The sequence below is a fragment of the Megascapheus bottae genome, chromosome 32, assembly GCF_031878675.1.
Source record: "Megascapheus bottae isolate mThoBot1 chromosome 32, mThoBot2.hap1, whole genome shotgun sequence".
In the NCBI taxonomy this organism is placed as follows: Eukaryota; Metazoa; Chordata; class Mammalia; order Rodentia; family Geomyidae; genus Megascapheus; species Megascapheus bottae.
In genome coordinates, this window is record NC_143540.1 from 677,582 (window position 1) to 692,860 (window position 15,279).

General features: G+C 58.6%; 1 protein-coding gene across 1 annotated transcript; it reads right to left on the bottom strand.

Moving 5' to 3' along the window:
* Positions 1-410: 410 nt before the first annotated feature.
* On the bottom strand, positions 411-4,494 carry Tm4sf4 (transmembrane 4 L six family member 4). The gene is made up of 5 exons (XM_090323750.1): positions 4,139-4,494; positions 3,760-3,849; positions 2,416-2,552; positions 948-1,137; positions 411-625 (listed from the first exon to the last, which is right to left on the bottom strand). Exons 1-5 carry the CDS (start codon positions 4,490-4,492, stop codon positions 608-610), a joined length of 789 nt encoding a protein of 262 aa, XP_090179876.1. The 5' UTR covers positions 4,493-4,494; the 3' UTR covers positions 411-607.
* Between the last annotated feature and the right edge of the window lie 10,785 nt (positions 4,495-15,279).

Here is a 15,279-nt window from a genome sequence, read left to right on the forward strand (position 1 = left end):
AGCACGTGTGAGCCCGAACACAGCCTCTGGGTGTGGGGTGCCCCCCCCCCCCGCCCTCCTCCCCGTGTTGGTATCAGGCTCACAAAGCCATCGTGGGGTCTGAGGCCCAGAGCCCGGCCCACGCCCGGGGTCTGCAGTGCCCTTCTCCCCTGTCACCCTGCTGTGGTGACACAGCCTCCGGCCTGGCACTCACACATGAGCCCAGGACGGCAGGTTCACAAGGACCCACACGAGCCACCACAGAGGCGTCACAGCAATTATTGAGGATACACACACCCATGGCCTCTCCCCAGAGAGCACGGCCGGAGAGCCTGGCCACCGCGGCCGGAGAGCCGGTCACCACGGCCGCTGGCCGCGCTCCTCAGGTCAGATGCGGGCGTCCCCCCAGCAGCCGTCCAGGCGTCGGGGCCGCTGGCTGGCCACGCGCCCGCTCTGCAGCGAGCCACGACCACGTTTCCACGACGTGGCCAGGCGGCCCCGATGGACACAGCTCGGCTGTCTTCGGCGAGGGCTGGGGGCTGGCGTCCGGCGGGGACGTCCAGTCGGTCTGTCCGTCTGTCATCCTTCCCACGCCGGCCGCGGGGCCGCAGCTCACCGGGGGCCGGGCCTAGACGGGCCCCTCGCCCTGGGGGCCGGAAGGGTGCTCAGTCAGTCTGGTGTCCGCCCCTCTCCCTGCCGCCTCTCGCCTGGACGCAGGCGGTTTTCTTTGTCTATGCTATTACTGAACACGCGTGTGGGCCCAGGGCCCAGCTCCGAGGGAGGCCAGGACGAATGGCAGAAGAGGCGGGACTGGAACCCAGAACCCTGTATGGCGGTCTGTGGAGGCCTCCCCGCCCCCGCCCACAGCCTGGCTGCGGGTCGCTCACACCCCGCGCGGGCCAGCACGGACGCCCCCGGGCGCGAGGCTGACCGTCCCCGGGAGGCCCGGCGCGGCCCGGCCCACTCACCCCGCAGCAGCCGCAGCAGCGGCAGTCTCCGCAGAGGGTCCCCAGCAGGCCGTTGACCGCCTGGACGGCGCACAGCACCATCTGGACCCCGCCGATGACCAGCAGGATGGAGAAGAGCGTCAGGTTCCAGGGCACCACGTCGCGGGGCGCCTGGCACTGCTTCCACAAGGCCTGGTCACTGAGGTAGTCCCTGGAGGCGAGCGGGAGAGGAGAGGACGCGGGAGTCGGGCGCCTCCCCGCCTTCCTGCTTAGGTGTGCGCCAGGCCTGGAGCCTGGCTCGGGGCCTGCACGCTGCCCCTCAGGTTTTCCCCGGGACTCGAGCTCTACCACGCCGGCCTTCCAGTGCCTTTCAGTGACCTGTCCGCCCGGGCTGGCTTTGAACCGTGATCCTCAGATCTCAGCCACCTGGGCAGCTGGGATGAAGGTGCCAGCCCCAGGCTGGGCCTGGCCTTGAGAAGCCAGTGGACTCAGGCCTTGGCCTCACAGGCGAGTGAGCACGCCCTGTGCCACACGCGCTCCCCTTAGCTTACGCTGACCCTGAAAATGGACCCGGGGTAACACAGCTCATGGGCTGCACAAGGTCGGATTTTCAGCAGATTTTGTGTTGCATCTGACCTCTCGCTCCCTATTTTGCCATTCGTCTGTGGCTCTGCCTGTAACATTTAAACTCAATGACATAAAAACTTGGTAAAGACCAGGAATTTTCCAGAAAATGTATCCAAAGACAAAGCCTAGAAGGCTTGGATGAATGAATGGTAAGGTGCATGGCGGCAGCACCCCCTGGTGGTCAAATCGGAGACGTGCAGGCCGAGGGCCCGGGGAAGCTCAGCCCGCGGGCGGCAGCGCCACCCTGTGGCGGGGCTGGAGAAGTGCAGGCCGAGGGCCCGGGGAAGCTCAGCCTGGGGGCGGCAGCGCCACCCTGTGGCCAGGCTGGAGAAGTACAGGCCGAGGGCCCGGGGAAGCTCAGCCTAGGGGCGGCAGCGCCACCCTGTGGCGGAGCTGGAGAAGTGCAGGCCGAGGGCCCGGGGAAGCTCAGCCCGGGGGCGGCAGCGCGACCCTGTGGCCGGGCTGGAGAAGTGCAGGCCGAGGTGGGGGAAGCTCAGCCCGGGGGCGGCAGCGCCACCCTGTGGCCGGGCTGGAGAAGTGCAGGCCGAGGGCCCGGGGAAGCTCAGCCTGTAGGGCGGCAGCGCCACCCTGTGGCCAGGCTGGAGAAGTACAGGCCGAGGGCCCGGGGAAGCTCAGCCTAGGGGCGGCAGCGCCACCCTGTGGCGGAGCTGGAGAAGTGCAGGCCGAGGTGGGGGAAGCTCAGCCTGTAGGGCGGCAGCGCCACCCTGTGGCCGGGCTGGAGAAGTGCAGGCCGAGGGCCCGGGGAAGCTCAGCCCGGCCCCCTCCCCTCCCCTCCCCCGGGCCCTCCCCTCCCTCCCTGGCCCCCTCCCCCTCGCCCCCTCCCCCGGCCCCCGCCCCTCACCCGTTCTGGAAGGGGTAGCCCCAGGTGTTGTTGCTCAGGAGACACTTGGGGCCTTTGTGGATGGAGACCGCGGAGATGACGAAGGAGTAGCCGGCGCCCAGGAATCCCACGACGGCGAAGAGGATGGAGGTGAACATCTGAGGGGGAGGAGGGGGAGGAGGAGGAGGGGGGGAGGAGGAAGAAGAGAGGACGAAGAGGAGGGGGAGGAGGAGGGGAAGGAGGAGGGGGAGAAGGGGAGGAGGAGGAGAGGAGGAGGGGGGGAGGAGGAGGAAGAGGAGGAGGGGGGAGGAGGAGGAAGAGCAGGGAGAGGAAGAGGAGGGGGAGAAGAGGAGGATGGGGAGGAGGAGGGGGAGGGGGAGGGGAAGAGGAGGAGAAGGAGGAAGAGGGGGAAGAGGAAGGGGAAAGGAGGAAGAGGAGGGGGAAGAAGAAGAGAAGAAGAGAGGAGGAAGAGGAGAGGGAGGTGGAGGAGGGGGAAGAAGGAGAAAGGAGGAAGAGGAGGAGGAGGAGGAGGAGGGGGAAGAAGAAGAAGAGAGGAGGAAGGGAAGGAGGAAGAGGGAGGAAGAGGAGGGAGAGAGGAGTTCAAGAAGTTAAGTCTGGTCTAGTGGTGGAGTGCTCGCCCAGCGCTCCCGAAGCCCCGGGTTCGATTCCTGGTACCGCATACATAGACCAAGCGGAAGTGGTGCTGAGCTCCAGTGGCAGAGCTGCAGCCTTGCGGAAGCCCAGGGGCAGGGCTGGCACACGGCAAGCGTGCGTCCTTCCCCGCGGGGCTGGCCAGCGCCCTGAAACCCCCGGCCCGCTGCCTTCCTCCTCGAGTGCTGCCATCCCACCCTCCCCAGAGGCTTCCTTTTTCTCATATCCCTTCATGTCACCGTTGTGGAAGGAAACCCAGGCCAGGAGCGGCCAGGAGCTCGGGTGAGAAGCACCGTCTGGCCTTGGCGGCTCCCAGCCCCAGCCGCTCGGGAAGGGGACGTCGGAGGATCCCGGCTCAGAGTCCGCCCAGGCAGGAAAGTCCAGGAGACTCGTCCTCAGCGAACCAGCGGAAAGCCAAGGGGAGCTGGGGCTCAAGCGCTCGAGGACCAGCTGAGCACGAACGCTCAGGGCAGTTCTCAGGGCCTGGGTTCAAGCCCCAGGATGGGCACCCCATGGACAGAACGGGAGTGCCTGGAGGAGGGTGGGGAGGAGGGGCGGGGGTCCATCTCAGCCTGATGCTGCTGCTCCCTTCCAGCTGGGGAGACCTGGCCTCGTCCTGCGCTGCGGCTACCATGCCCGGGGTGGGGGGGGGTCGGTGGTGCTGGTGTAAGCAGAGCACCCGGGGTGCACCTGCAGGCGGGGGGGGAGGCTCACCGCGAAGCGCTTCCCGCAGCTCTCGTTCCCACAGCAGCCGCAGCAGTCGTTGTTCTTGAGGCCCAGGAACACCAGGGCTGGGAAGACCATCTGTGGGGCACCCGGGGCTCAGGGTGAGCTGGGGTCCACGACCTGGCACCCCGAGCCTCCGTGCAGAGGCTGAGCTGGGTGGGACTCTGCTCGTCGCTTCTCCTGAACAAGCGCCCCCTCCCCAGAGCCCCGGCGCCCAGGAGTGCGGGGGAGACGGGGTCAGCGAGGGGCACCCGTCCGGGGGGCGTCGGGGCCTCCCCTCTGGCTCTGAACACGCTGTCCTCGGAGGGCCGGGTGCTGGCCGCTCGGGGCACCCCGTCCCGCTGCCCTGCTTCTGCCCTCCACTCACCAGCACCCCGCTTCCTATGATGCCGCCGAAGTACCAGACCTCCTGCGACAGATTGCTGTTGTCCTCTATGACCTTCCCGCCGGGGAAGAAGAGCAGCACGTTGGCCAGGAAGCCCAGCACGGCCAGGGGGATGAGGGTGATCCCCAGGCACTTGGCACAGCTCCCGGTGCACATGGCGGCGTGGTCTGCCTTCCTCACCGCCCAGCAGGGTCCTGGCGTCCGACGGGACGGGCGGCGGTGTGGCGGCTCCTCTGCGCTCGGGCTTTTATACCTCCTCCCCGCTGGCTGTTTTGTTTCTTCTTGCACCCCCATAAATGAGATTACGCTCGGTGTAATCGTTCCATCATTTGTCATGGCAACCAGTGACCCCTGTTAATAATCCACCAGCACAGACAAGACACAGGGCTGTGGGAGGGGGGGGGCCTGGCCCGCAGGGGCACGGCCTCTGCCCAGATAAGCACAGAGCAGGCCGCAGCCACCCGACGGGGACTCGGCTCTGCTCTCCCCCACGAGCCCCGGGGACACGGCTCTGCTCTCCCCCACGAGCTGGGACCCAGGCTGCCCAGGCCTCAAGTGCTCCGCACACAAACAACTCGAGGTGCTAATTGGAAACCACTGAGCTCGGGCCTGGTCTGAAAGGACAGAAGCAGAACAACCTGGGTTCTGGGTCTGCCTGCTGCGTCTCGGGCCCTGTGGCCCAGCTTGTACACGCCGGGTCCCTCCCCACGTGTCACGAATGGGCAGAATTTTTCCCTGTCAGCTTGTCCAGCTTCTTCTTCCGTGGGGTAATGGAAAGGCCGAAGCAGGGGCAGGCGGGCAGGGGCGGGGGGGAGGAGATGCCTCTGTGGCGGTGGGAAACACACCCCCCTCCTGGCGTGGCTCAGCCGTGAACTCGTGACCCAGTCTCGGGGTGTGTCAGGGGACCTCTGAGCCGAGGGTGGAGGAGGCCGGCACAGGACGTGTCCCCCCCACGCCCCAAGATACACCCGCTTCCTGATCAGCAGGAATGTGACTCCCTAAAAAAGTACCTGTCATTCCTAATTCTCAGAACTTCGCCCCAAAGGACCAGGCAACAGGCAAAAGGAATTGAATCCACCGTGAGTTCAACCATTTGGTCTGGCTGGAGACTTGAGGGCCCTCTGGGGACTCTCTACCTGGGAATTAAAAAAAACACAGTCTATTATTGTTACGTCCCGGGGCTTGGATCTCAGGGCCGGGCACCGACCCTCGGCTCAAGGCTAGCGCTCTACCACGCCCCAGAGATGGATTTGGACGGAAGCACCCAGCTCCAGCCCTGGCTGCTGTTGGCCATAATAAACCCCCAATAACCCCCACAGAGTGGTTCCTACCAGTTAATCAGCCTCTCTGGGATGCCCACAGATGCTAAGGTCCAAGCCAAGGGCATTTCCCAGCCACAGAGGAGTCAGCTGGGTGACTCCCTTCCTTTCCGATGTGGGGATGAGCTAGGATTTGGACTTGAGGGTCTAATCGACAAAATCCGAGCGCACAGATTTGGGTCCCGTTCTGCCCTGTGACACTAAGGGGTGTCACACGGCCCCCTCTGAGTCTGGTCTCCACCCAGGGTCATAGCCGTGACCTCTGAGCACTGGCTGGCAAGTCTGTCCCCAGAAGCTTGGCCTAAACATCGATCGTCTCAGCAGGCGCCTGTGTCACCACAGTTACGGGGGAAATGTTTCCCCTCGGGGCACCCTGAGCCCCATCCACGCCCGCAGGGCAGAACGCCACGGGCGCTCCTCGTCACCCCTTCAGAACCCAGTGCACACACTTACCTGGCTGACACGGGCACTCCTCTCTGAAGGGGACGGAGCCCCACTCGTTCAGACCATGGCGTGCGCTCGACACGTCCAGGCTCCTTTAGGCTTTCATCTCACCTTGGGGGCTGCGCCACTCCAGACTGGGAACCAAAGCTCTCCCTGGCCTGGCAGAAGAACAGCCTCGGACAAAGCCCCGGCTGCCCCCCACGCACGGCTTCCCGCACCCCTCGGCCGCGCCTCTGCGTCTCCCACCCTGAGTTCCGATGTCCTTTTGGATCACTGTGTGTGTGACGGGGCCGAGGGCTCGTGTCTGAGCTGGGCTGTCTGTGAACGTGGGTGATGAGGGTGGGACTGGAGGAGGAGGGAGCTGGTAGAACAGAGAGGGCATTCCACGTGGCGGATTGCTCGTGGCTCACTCCATACTCACTCCTCGTGGCTGATTCCACGTGGCAGGCAATTCTTCCTCACCACTGGGAGTAACAAACACTCCGCAATGGTGCCCCCCCGCCGGCCTTCTCGAGAACCACATGGATGTGTCTCTGCCCAGTGGCGTGGTCCCTGCGTGGACCCCCCTCAGCCCTGCTGTGCCTCCTGGGGACCTGGACCATGTTTCCGTCCACGCACACACTCTGGGAGCCCCATCTCAGCCTCAGGACACCCGGAGCCCCTCTCTGCTTGGAGCCTGGACACCCCACTCTGCATGTATGGGCAGCCACTGGCCTCGACATGAGCGGGGGCGGCACAGGCTGCCCAGGTAGAGCCACAGTGACACCTGTTGAGACCTGTGTGACACCTCTGCGTGAATCCTGCCTGTGTCAGGCCCAGGGCCCTTGGGCCACGGGACACTGAAGCGGGTACAGCAGCGAGGCAGGCAGTCTTGCCTGCCTGGGACTGCTCTCCCGGTGTGCAGGCTCCGGGTCCCTGGAGTGGCCACGTCGGGCTGAGCTGGCGCTGCGGGTGCCAGGCCTCTGCGGGGACTGGGCAGTGGCGGTGGGCGCCGTGGCGTCCCCGGCGGAGAGCACCGTGCCTGGAACAGAGAGCACCGTGCCTGGAACAGAGCTATCAGCGGACCCCGTGAGTCACCTCAGCCACGGCCTTATCACCCGAGCTTCCTGTGACCCTTGCCCCACACCTTGACATTTATGAGCCCCAGTGAGGCCCCTCCAACTCCGATAAGAACCTATGACGGTGTGTTAGTAAGCAGAGGCCTCTGTTTCCAGTGGCATCCGTGCGGCGTGGTCCCTGGGGGCGTGATGTGGAATGCTGAGAAAAGAGATGCAAAGTACCCCGACTTCACTGGCTGAGGGGGGCGGGGGCGACCGTCTCCTAAACACTGGGCACCGGATGGAGCAGGGCAGGGCCCGAAAGCATGGCCGGTGTCTGTCCTCTGCCAAGCAAAGGTTGGACCCAGAATAAGGGGAGACCCTGGGGGCATACAGACCCCAACATGTGCATCTGTGTCACTGAGGAAGAGGGCCCACGTGGCCCCCACGCCTCAGCCTGCCGGGCTCGGGCGCCAGTCAGCCAGGTAAGCACCCAGGGGAGCCAGAAAGACACGTTCGCTTATGACTGCTAAAAATAAGCAGGCATGCCACACCCCAAGATGACCGGGGAGCAAGGATTCTAATCACCCCAAGATCCTCTAATAAAAGCCGATTGCTTCCTTCTCTGGACTTGCTTATCGTGCATGGCGGAGGAATGGATGTAAGAATGTCAGCATGCCACATGGACCCACCGCGGGTTGAAGGGGAGAATCCGGACGGAGACCCGAGAGAAGAGAAACAGCGGGGCGATGGCGGGGGGGGGGGCAAGTAGACGGCTTAGCCTATGCACAGCTCTGAGTGCAGCTGGGAAAGCCACGTCTCCATCTCCCCCACAGCCGATGGGCGCACGTTGCTTATCAACACAATTCTAGTTGGCGAGGGGCAACATTGTCCAACACGAAACGTGCTCTGTACCCGACTTCGGTGACTGTCACCCCTCCGTCCGTCACCTTTGTCATAACAATACCAAGAAAACAAAGTCTGAAAACCATCCTAGCTATCTCTGATTTTGAGGTCTGCATGTGCTGTTCGTCTTTAGGTGTGAAGAGGAGGAGGGGAAGGGGGACTGGGAGCCAAACTGGGGGCCCCCTCTGAGCCCTGGCTGCCCGGCCTGCCGGTATCCACGGTGTGGACCCCGTCACGGAGGATTAGAGCTGCAGAGGCCTCGGGCATGAGTTGGGGTGTCTTAAATATCTGCACGTGGACTTGTGTGTGAGGACGCAAGACTCCGCTGGTTCTGAGGCCAAGGGAAATAACCACAGACAGAGTGGCACCCACAATGCGGGTAACAGGCGTTGCTCACGCTGGGTCAGGAAGGCCCAGGGTTTCTCTGTCCTGTCCGCCAAGTGCCAGGGAGTGTTCAGTCCTCCTGAAAACCCTTTCTAGTATTTACAAAAAAGGCTTAACTAAAGAAAATCAGATTTTCTATGGACCACATCCCACTCTGGGAAGAAACCAGGAAATGGCTTCTAAATAGCATTTCCTGATGTTTCATGAGCCATCATTTAATTTCTCCCCCCAAGGACCCGCACCCTCGCCTGTCACCGTGAGCCAGGCATCGCCAAGAACCGGAGACAGAACAGAGACCGGAAACACATGTGCCCAGCCCCGGGCCCGCTTTGCGCCCGAGGGAGGGGACTGGGCACTGGGGCCAGGATGGCTCGTGAGGGTGGGGCCAGCCCCTTCCGTCCCTGGGGCGTCACAGCTCTGCACCCAGGGGTGTGCAGCACCCCACAGCCCCCCCATCCCTGCTGGACATGAAATTCCAGGGACCTCTCGGCTATGTCAGGAATTCAGTAAAGATGGGTCAAAGGGACTAACCAGTACAAGTAATCTAAACCCAGCGCAGCCAACTGGACTCCACGGCCTGGCCCGTGCGTGGCGCAGGCTTGTGGGCAGAGGCTGCGTGCTTTCTCGCTGCACCTGGTCAGGGTGAGCAGGGAGGGAGGCTGTGACCCCAGGGAGTTTACTTTCCAGACAAGAGTCTGCTTTCTGCTGGCTCCCGTTCAGGACAAAGGCTAAGGAGAACCTTGAGTCTCTTCTAAACCCCGTGGTAACAGCCATGGTTACAAACCTGCAGGCTTCATCGTCAAGGGCCCAGAAACTCAAGTAAAGATCATGGAAGCATCCAGACATGTGATGGCATTTTGCTCTCCCTTCTCACTTCTTGCTCCAACCCCCATACTTTCGCACAATAGCCCAGCAGCTATGGGAAATGAAGGTTTGGGGACCCATAACATGTGCCTTTATTTTTATTTTATTTTTCGGTGTCAGTGGTGTGGCTTGGACTCAGGTCTCATGCGCTCACTTGGCTTTCTTGCTCAAGGCCTGGCACTCTACCACTTGAGCCATGGCTCTCTTTCTGGCTTTTGGTGGGAAGTGTCTCAGAGTTTTCTGCCCTAGCTCAGGGCTCAGCTCTTAGTCTCCTGAGTAGCGAGGATAACAGGCGTGAGCCACCAGTGCTCGCTGGCTTATTTCATTTGTAAGGAAAGCAGCCCCAGTGGAGAACCTAGCAGGTGAAAAGCACATTTCCTTCTCTTCTGAAAATTCAAATGGCAGCTCTGAATTCTAGTACACCTTGACCAGGCCAGAAGCTAAAAGGTGTTACTTAGTAAGGAATACACGAAGACCTGGACGTACCGCTGGTGTATTTGTGTGTGTGTGTTTATGTGTGTGCATGTGCGTGTGTTGCATGTGTGGGTGTGTTTTCTGTTACACTCCCCACAGACTCTGAGGTGCTTTCAACAACCTCCCCAGACAGAAACTGGAACTCGTCATTTGTTTTGAAGACTTGTCCCAGATTGCACAGGAGAGAAGAAACGTCCATGAGCAGTCATTAGCTTTCTCGTCTACCAGTGCGATGTCATTTGCTGTTCTTTCTCTTATTCGTTTGCCTGTTCATTCAAATGTGTGGTTAGTAGGTCTGACTGCCACAAACAAACCCATCAAGCCCTCGTTCTTCTCCGACTCGAGTGAAGGAGGGGGGGTTAGACCTTCGCTGGGAAAGCTCCACCACTCCCCCTCCCCGCTCTCAACGCTGGGGATCCACGGAAAAGTCTTTAAGAACACAGACATTTGCAAGCCGTCAGCCGCTCCTACAGCATGGTCTCCTCCTTGACAGTCAGAAGCATGATTAGGGCTAGAAGTTGGTTTGTTTGTTTGTTTGTTTTTTCAAATTGAAAACATGATCGAGAAAGCATGATTGTCACAATAGACAAAAAGGTAAAGGATAGGCGCATGCCGAAGCAGGAATAAAGAAGGAATAAGCCAATAGAAGGGTAGCCTCGGAGATAAGAAAATGCAAAGGAGCCTCTGTGATTGCACGCCCCATTTTGCCTGTCAAATGAGTGACGGTGGACGGAGACAGGGTCGCCTGTGTGGGGGTGGGGAGGGGGGAGGTAGACTTGGCGTGCTGATGCCGTGAGGCTGTGGCAAGAGCCCTTCAGAGCAGGAGGGCAGTGTCACCCAGCCACCCGTCTCCAGAGACCAGGCCTCCCCTGACAACGTGACCCTGTCATCCTGTGGCCAGAGGGAGCGGGGTTATTTCATGAGAACCAAGCTGGCTGTGGTTCTATTTAGACCTTCTGGTGACTCAACACCCCATCCCAGTTCTTGACTCTTCCACCTTCTGGGAGCTTTTCCCTCTCTTTTCAGACCCGTGCTGGCTCCTCTTCCTCCCATCCGGATGGCTCTCTGTGGGGACATTTCGATCACCATCTCTGATCTTGAGCCGTAATTTACTACCTGGTGGCTGGGAAGCAGAGCTGGGCAGACCCAGGGCTTCGGAGTGAGGTGGCGTTTCATTTTGTTTTCAGGTTTTAGCAAGGCTAAAGTTAAAAGTGGGAGAAAACATATTTTCCTATGCAGGAAATGGGAGATAAACATTCAAAATGGCAGTTCATACTGGTAGCATTGATACTCTAGGAGGAGTGCGTGCGCGCACGCGTGTGTGTGTGTGTGTGTGTGTGTGTGTGTGAGTGTATGTGGTGTGTGTGTATGTGTGTGTGGTGTGTGATATGTGTGTGTATATGTGTGTGTGGTGTGTATGGTGGTGTGTGTGTGTGTGTGTGTGAGTGTATGTGTGGTGTGGTGTGTGATATATGTGTGTGTGTATGTGTGTGTGGTGTGTATGGTGGGGTGTGTGTGTGTGTGTGTGTGTGTGTGTGTGTGTGTGTGTAGGAGCCTAGGCCCTCCTCATCCTCAGACGACAGCTTGAGCCCTTGCCAGCTTCCTTCAGGTCCTCAGGGGCCACCAGGACCAGGTGTGGACAGAGTCCTTGCCAGCCTCAGCCTGGCTCCCTCCCTCCCCCTCCCCCCCCCCTCCATCTCCTCCTTTCTCAGGACAGTGCTCAGGGTGTCCCCCACCTCCACAGATGGACCACCTACCCTGAGGACATCTCCCCCTCCCCCGCTCCATCCCCTCCTCCCTCGGGACAGTGCTCAGGGTGTCCCCCACCTCCACAGATGGACCACCTACCCTGAGGACATCTCTCCCTCCCCCCCGCTCCATCCACTCCTTTCTCAGGACAGTGCTCAGGGTGTCCCCCACCTCCACAGATGGACCACCTACCCTGAGGACATCTCCCCCTCCCCCGCTCCATCCCCTCCTCCCTCGGGACAGTGCTCAGGGTGTCCCCCACCTCCACAGATGGACCACCTACCCTGAGGACATCTCCCCCTCCCCCCGCTCCATCCCCTTCTTTCTCAGGACAGTGCTCAGGGTGTCCCCCACCTCCACAGATGGACCACCTACCCTGAGGACATCTCCCCCTCCCCCGCTCCATCGCCTCCTCCCTCAGGACAGTGCTCAGGGTGTCCCCCACCTCCGCAGATGGACCACCTACCCTGAGGACATCTCCCCCTCCCCCGCTCCATCCCCTCCTCCCTCAGGACAGTGCTCAGGGTGTCCCCCACCTCCACAGATGGACCACCTACCCTGAGGACATCTCCCCCTTCCCCCCTCCATCCCCTCCTTCCTCGGGACAGTGCTCAGGGTGTCCCCCACCTCCACAGATGGACCGCCTACCCTGAGGACGTCTCCCCGGCTTCCCAGCCTCAGCCCACATTCGTTTTCCTCACAGCTCACTCCCCCTCCTGTGCTACTTTGTTCATCGCTAGTTATTAGTGACGGCTCTTCCTTGCCCTGAGAACGTGGCCCCCAGGAGGTAAGGGCTGTGTCTGTCCTTTCACTCCCAGGCCCAGAAGGACATCTGGCACCAAGCCCTGGAAAAACATTTACTGAATGAATCAATATCACATATTAATATAACCTAAGATACAAGACCCATAAGGAAGGCCTTGCCAGCAGTGAGTCAGATTTAATATATGTGGACGTGCTGACAAAGCTTGTGCTATTTTCATCCTCATGTGTATTAATTACCCATTGAGCCAGTGAGCCCCAAAGGACCTGTGACCCCAAACCCCAAGGTGCAAACCACAAGACCCCGAGGCTGCTCAGCCTTAGACCCCCAGAAACCTCGGCCTGGATTCAAGAAAGCAAGTCAGAACTACACTGAGATTCCACCTCACCCCAGGAAGCATGGCCATTATCAAGACACAAAGCCTAACACATGCTGGTGGGGACGAGGCCGAAAGGGAGCACGACTACACTGTGGATGGGAGTGCCAAGCGGGAGAGCACTCCCGTCCCTGGGCACACTGAAGCTGGCAGCACAACCATGTTCACTGCAGCATTAGTTACCACGGCTAAGACAGCTGCCTCTCAGTGGATGAAGAGCAGGTGGCACATAAATACACAATGGAATTCTGTGCTTCCACCAGAAAGAATACCGTGGCCCCCTTCATAAAGAAATGGAAAGATTTGGGGAAAAAACATATTAAGTGGAGTAAGCTGAACCCAAGGAACCCAGGCTCCCATCGTTGGTAGGGGTTAGTGTAAGTCTAGGATAGGTCTAGCAGAGGATCACAATAGCTCAATGGCTATGTACACACAACCATAGAGATGCTGCCAATTGAAACAATCTCCATGATAAGGAAACGGGCTGCTGCTGTTGTTTTTAAATGTTCTGTGTGAAGTTATTTCTTTTTTTCTTTCATTTTCTTTCCTTTGTTGTATCCTCTGTCGTCCCTGTTTTTGATTGTGGTACCCTGTGTCTTGTATATATGTCTATCTGATTTGAGGAAGGTGAGGCCAAGGACAAAGGGTAAATCGATGCAGCAGTGATACTCACAAGGCACTGTTGGAAATGAACTTTACACCTGGGGGGGGGAGGAGGGGAAAAGGGGAGGGAAAGTGGGAGGAAAACAAGGGAGGGGGAACAGTGTTCCACAAGAAATGCCCTCATTACCTTACACATGCACCTGCAACCCCTCTTACATCACTTTACAATAAAATAAAATATTTCTTTTAAAGAAGAAAGAAGAAACCCAGGCTTGGGTGGCACTGTGGCTCTGAACAGATGGTTGAAATGGCTTTGTGGAGCCTCTTGTTTTCATATGCTATCAAACCACTGATAACTTTATTTACATTATTCGATAATCACTCTGTGTTCCTTCTGCATTTGAGCTCGGCAAATGTCCAGGTTTCTGGAAATGTATTTTTTCCCCCTAATCCTTCTAAGATCTTCCATAAAGTGCAACAAACATCTCATTGCATCTTAGCATCTAGAGTTGGGGTTCAGTACTCGCAAAGCTAGAGGAAAGGATTTCAAAAGGTTTCACAACAAAGAGAAGCAAGTGGCAGAGGAAGCCGGCACGCTGCGCCTGCATCAAGCACTTGTGCACATGTGTGGAGAGCCAGGAGCAAGAGAATCTATTCTGTTGTCCCTGTCAGGGCCATGAAGAAACCATGGCGGGATCTTTCTACTGTACTGCTGTCTTCGGGCACACACCTGAAAGGAGAGTTTCTGGGTAGCACTCTGGCTAGGGGAGGTGTCTGAGAGATGCTGTGCTAATGTCCTGTCATAAGGGATGACACTGTCACCAGCCCAGTGATACACAGCCTGCCTTGCCAAGCTGCCCTCCTGCCACGACATATCCCATGACTAGCCTTACAGCAGGCGTGACGGTAACTGGGGCACGCTACGTTCTGGGGGTACAGTGTAGAACTACCTGTCATGTTGTGAAAGATTTAAATATGTGATGGGGGGGGACAAGAGAAAAAACACATTCACAATACAATGCTGCTGTAAAACCTTGAAGAAGACTCCCTAGCGCAGAAGTCCAAAAACGACTGGAATGTTATACCCACTATTTTTTTTTTTTTTTTGCCAGTCCTGGGCTTGAGCTCAGGGCCTGAGCACTGTCCTTGGACTTTCTCAAGGCTAGAGCTCTACCACTTGAGCCTCAGCACCACTTCTGGCTTTTTTCTATGTATGTGGTACCGAGGAATCGAACCCGGGTCTTTATGCATGCTAGGCAAACACTTTAACCACTAGGCCAAACTCCCGGCCCCTATACCCACTATTTTGATCGTTGACTACGATTAGCCCATAAGGTAATGCAATATACCAAGATATACATTTACATATCTAAAATATCCACAATGATTTTATCTGCACAGTGAGCCCCCTCCCCTCCCCCTCCTCAGCTCAGGGCTTCCTCAGGATCTCCTGCTCTTGCTCAGCCATTGCCAGCTGGGCAAAGGCCCAACTTCTGCGGCTGGTAGGGACTTGAGCCCACACAGAGGGGAAGCTTTGTCTCTGATGGCCCCATATCCATCTAGGGGCTGTGGGGCTGGCCCACTGGTGAGCTTGTGTGCTTACCTGTGTGATGTTGTTTTTGTTTTCTTTTGACTAGGCCTCTCAAGGGAAGTCAGAGTCAGGTGGAGCTGGCTAGTACTAAATAAATCTATGAGACTGATTGATCAGATTGCCTGCTATCTACCTTGAATGGGGAGGGGAAGCACATTCGTAAGGAATCGTGCATATTCATGTTCTTGGGCTAGAGTTTCCACCCTCACTTCAGGGAAGGCCCATTGTAGAAAAGACCAAGCCAGGGCCGGGAGTTTGGCCTAGTGGTTAAAGTGCTTGCCTAGCATGCATGAAGACCTGGGTTCGATTCCTTGGTACCACATACATAGAAAAAAGCTGGGAGTGGTGCTGAGGCTCAAGTGGTAGAGCTCTAGCCTTGAGAAAGTCCAAGGACAGTGCTCAGGCCCTGAGCTCAAGCCCAGGACTGGCAAAAAAAAAAGACCAAGCCAGAATGAAGAGAGCTGGGGCAGAAGCTGGGGGCAAGGTCGTCCCAGAGGAGCCGTGCGTTTTAAGGGGCTGAGACTGCCCTTTCCATGATGTCTGCACACCTCTGTCCTCAGGTCCCTGCGAGACAACACACCTCGTGGGACAGGGAAAGTGCCGAAGTCACCTG

What these genes read in the sequence shown, in the direction of transcription:
- Tm4sf4 (XM_090323750.1), bottom strand. Translation starts at nt 4,492, where the DNA reads ATGACAAATGATGGAACGATTACACCGAGCGTAATCTCATTTATGGGG. An exon ending in TCATAGGAAGCGGGGTGCTG is followed by an intron (nt 3,850 to 4,138) that starts GTGAGTGGAGGG and finishes GGTGCCCCACAG; the next exon opens with ATGGTCTTCCCAGCCCTGGT. An exon ending in GGCTACCCCTTCCAGAACGG is followed by an intron (nt 1,138 to 2,415) that starts GTGAGGGGCGGG and finishes GCTCGCCTCCAG; the next exon opens with GGACTACCTCAGTGACCAGG.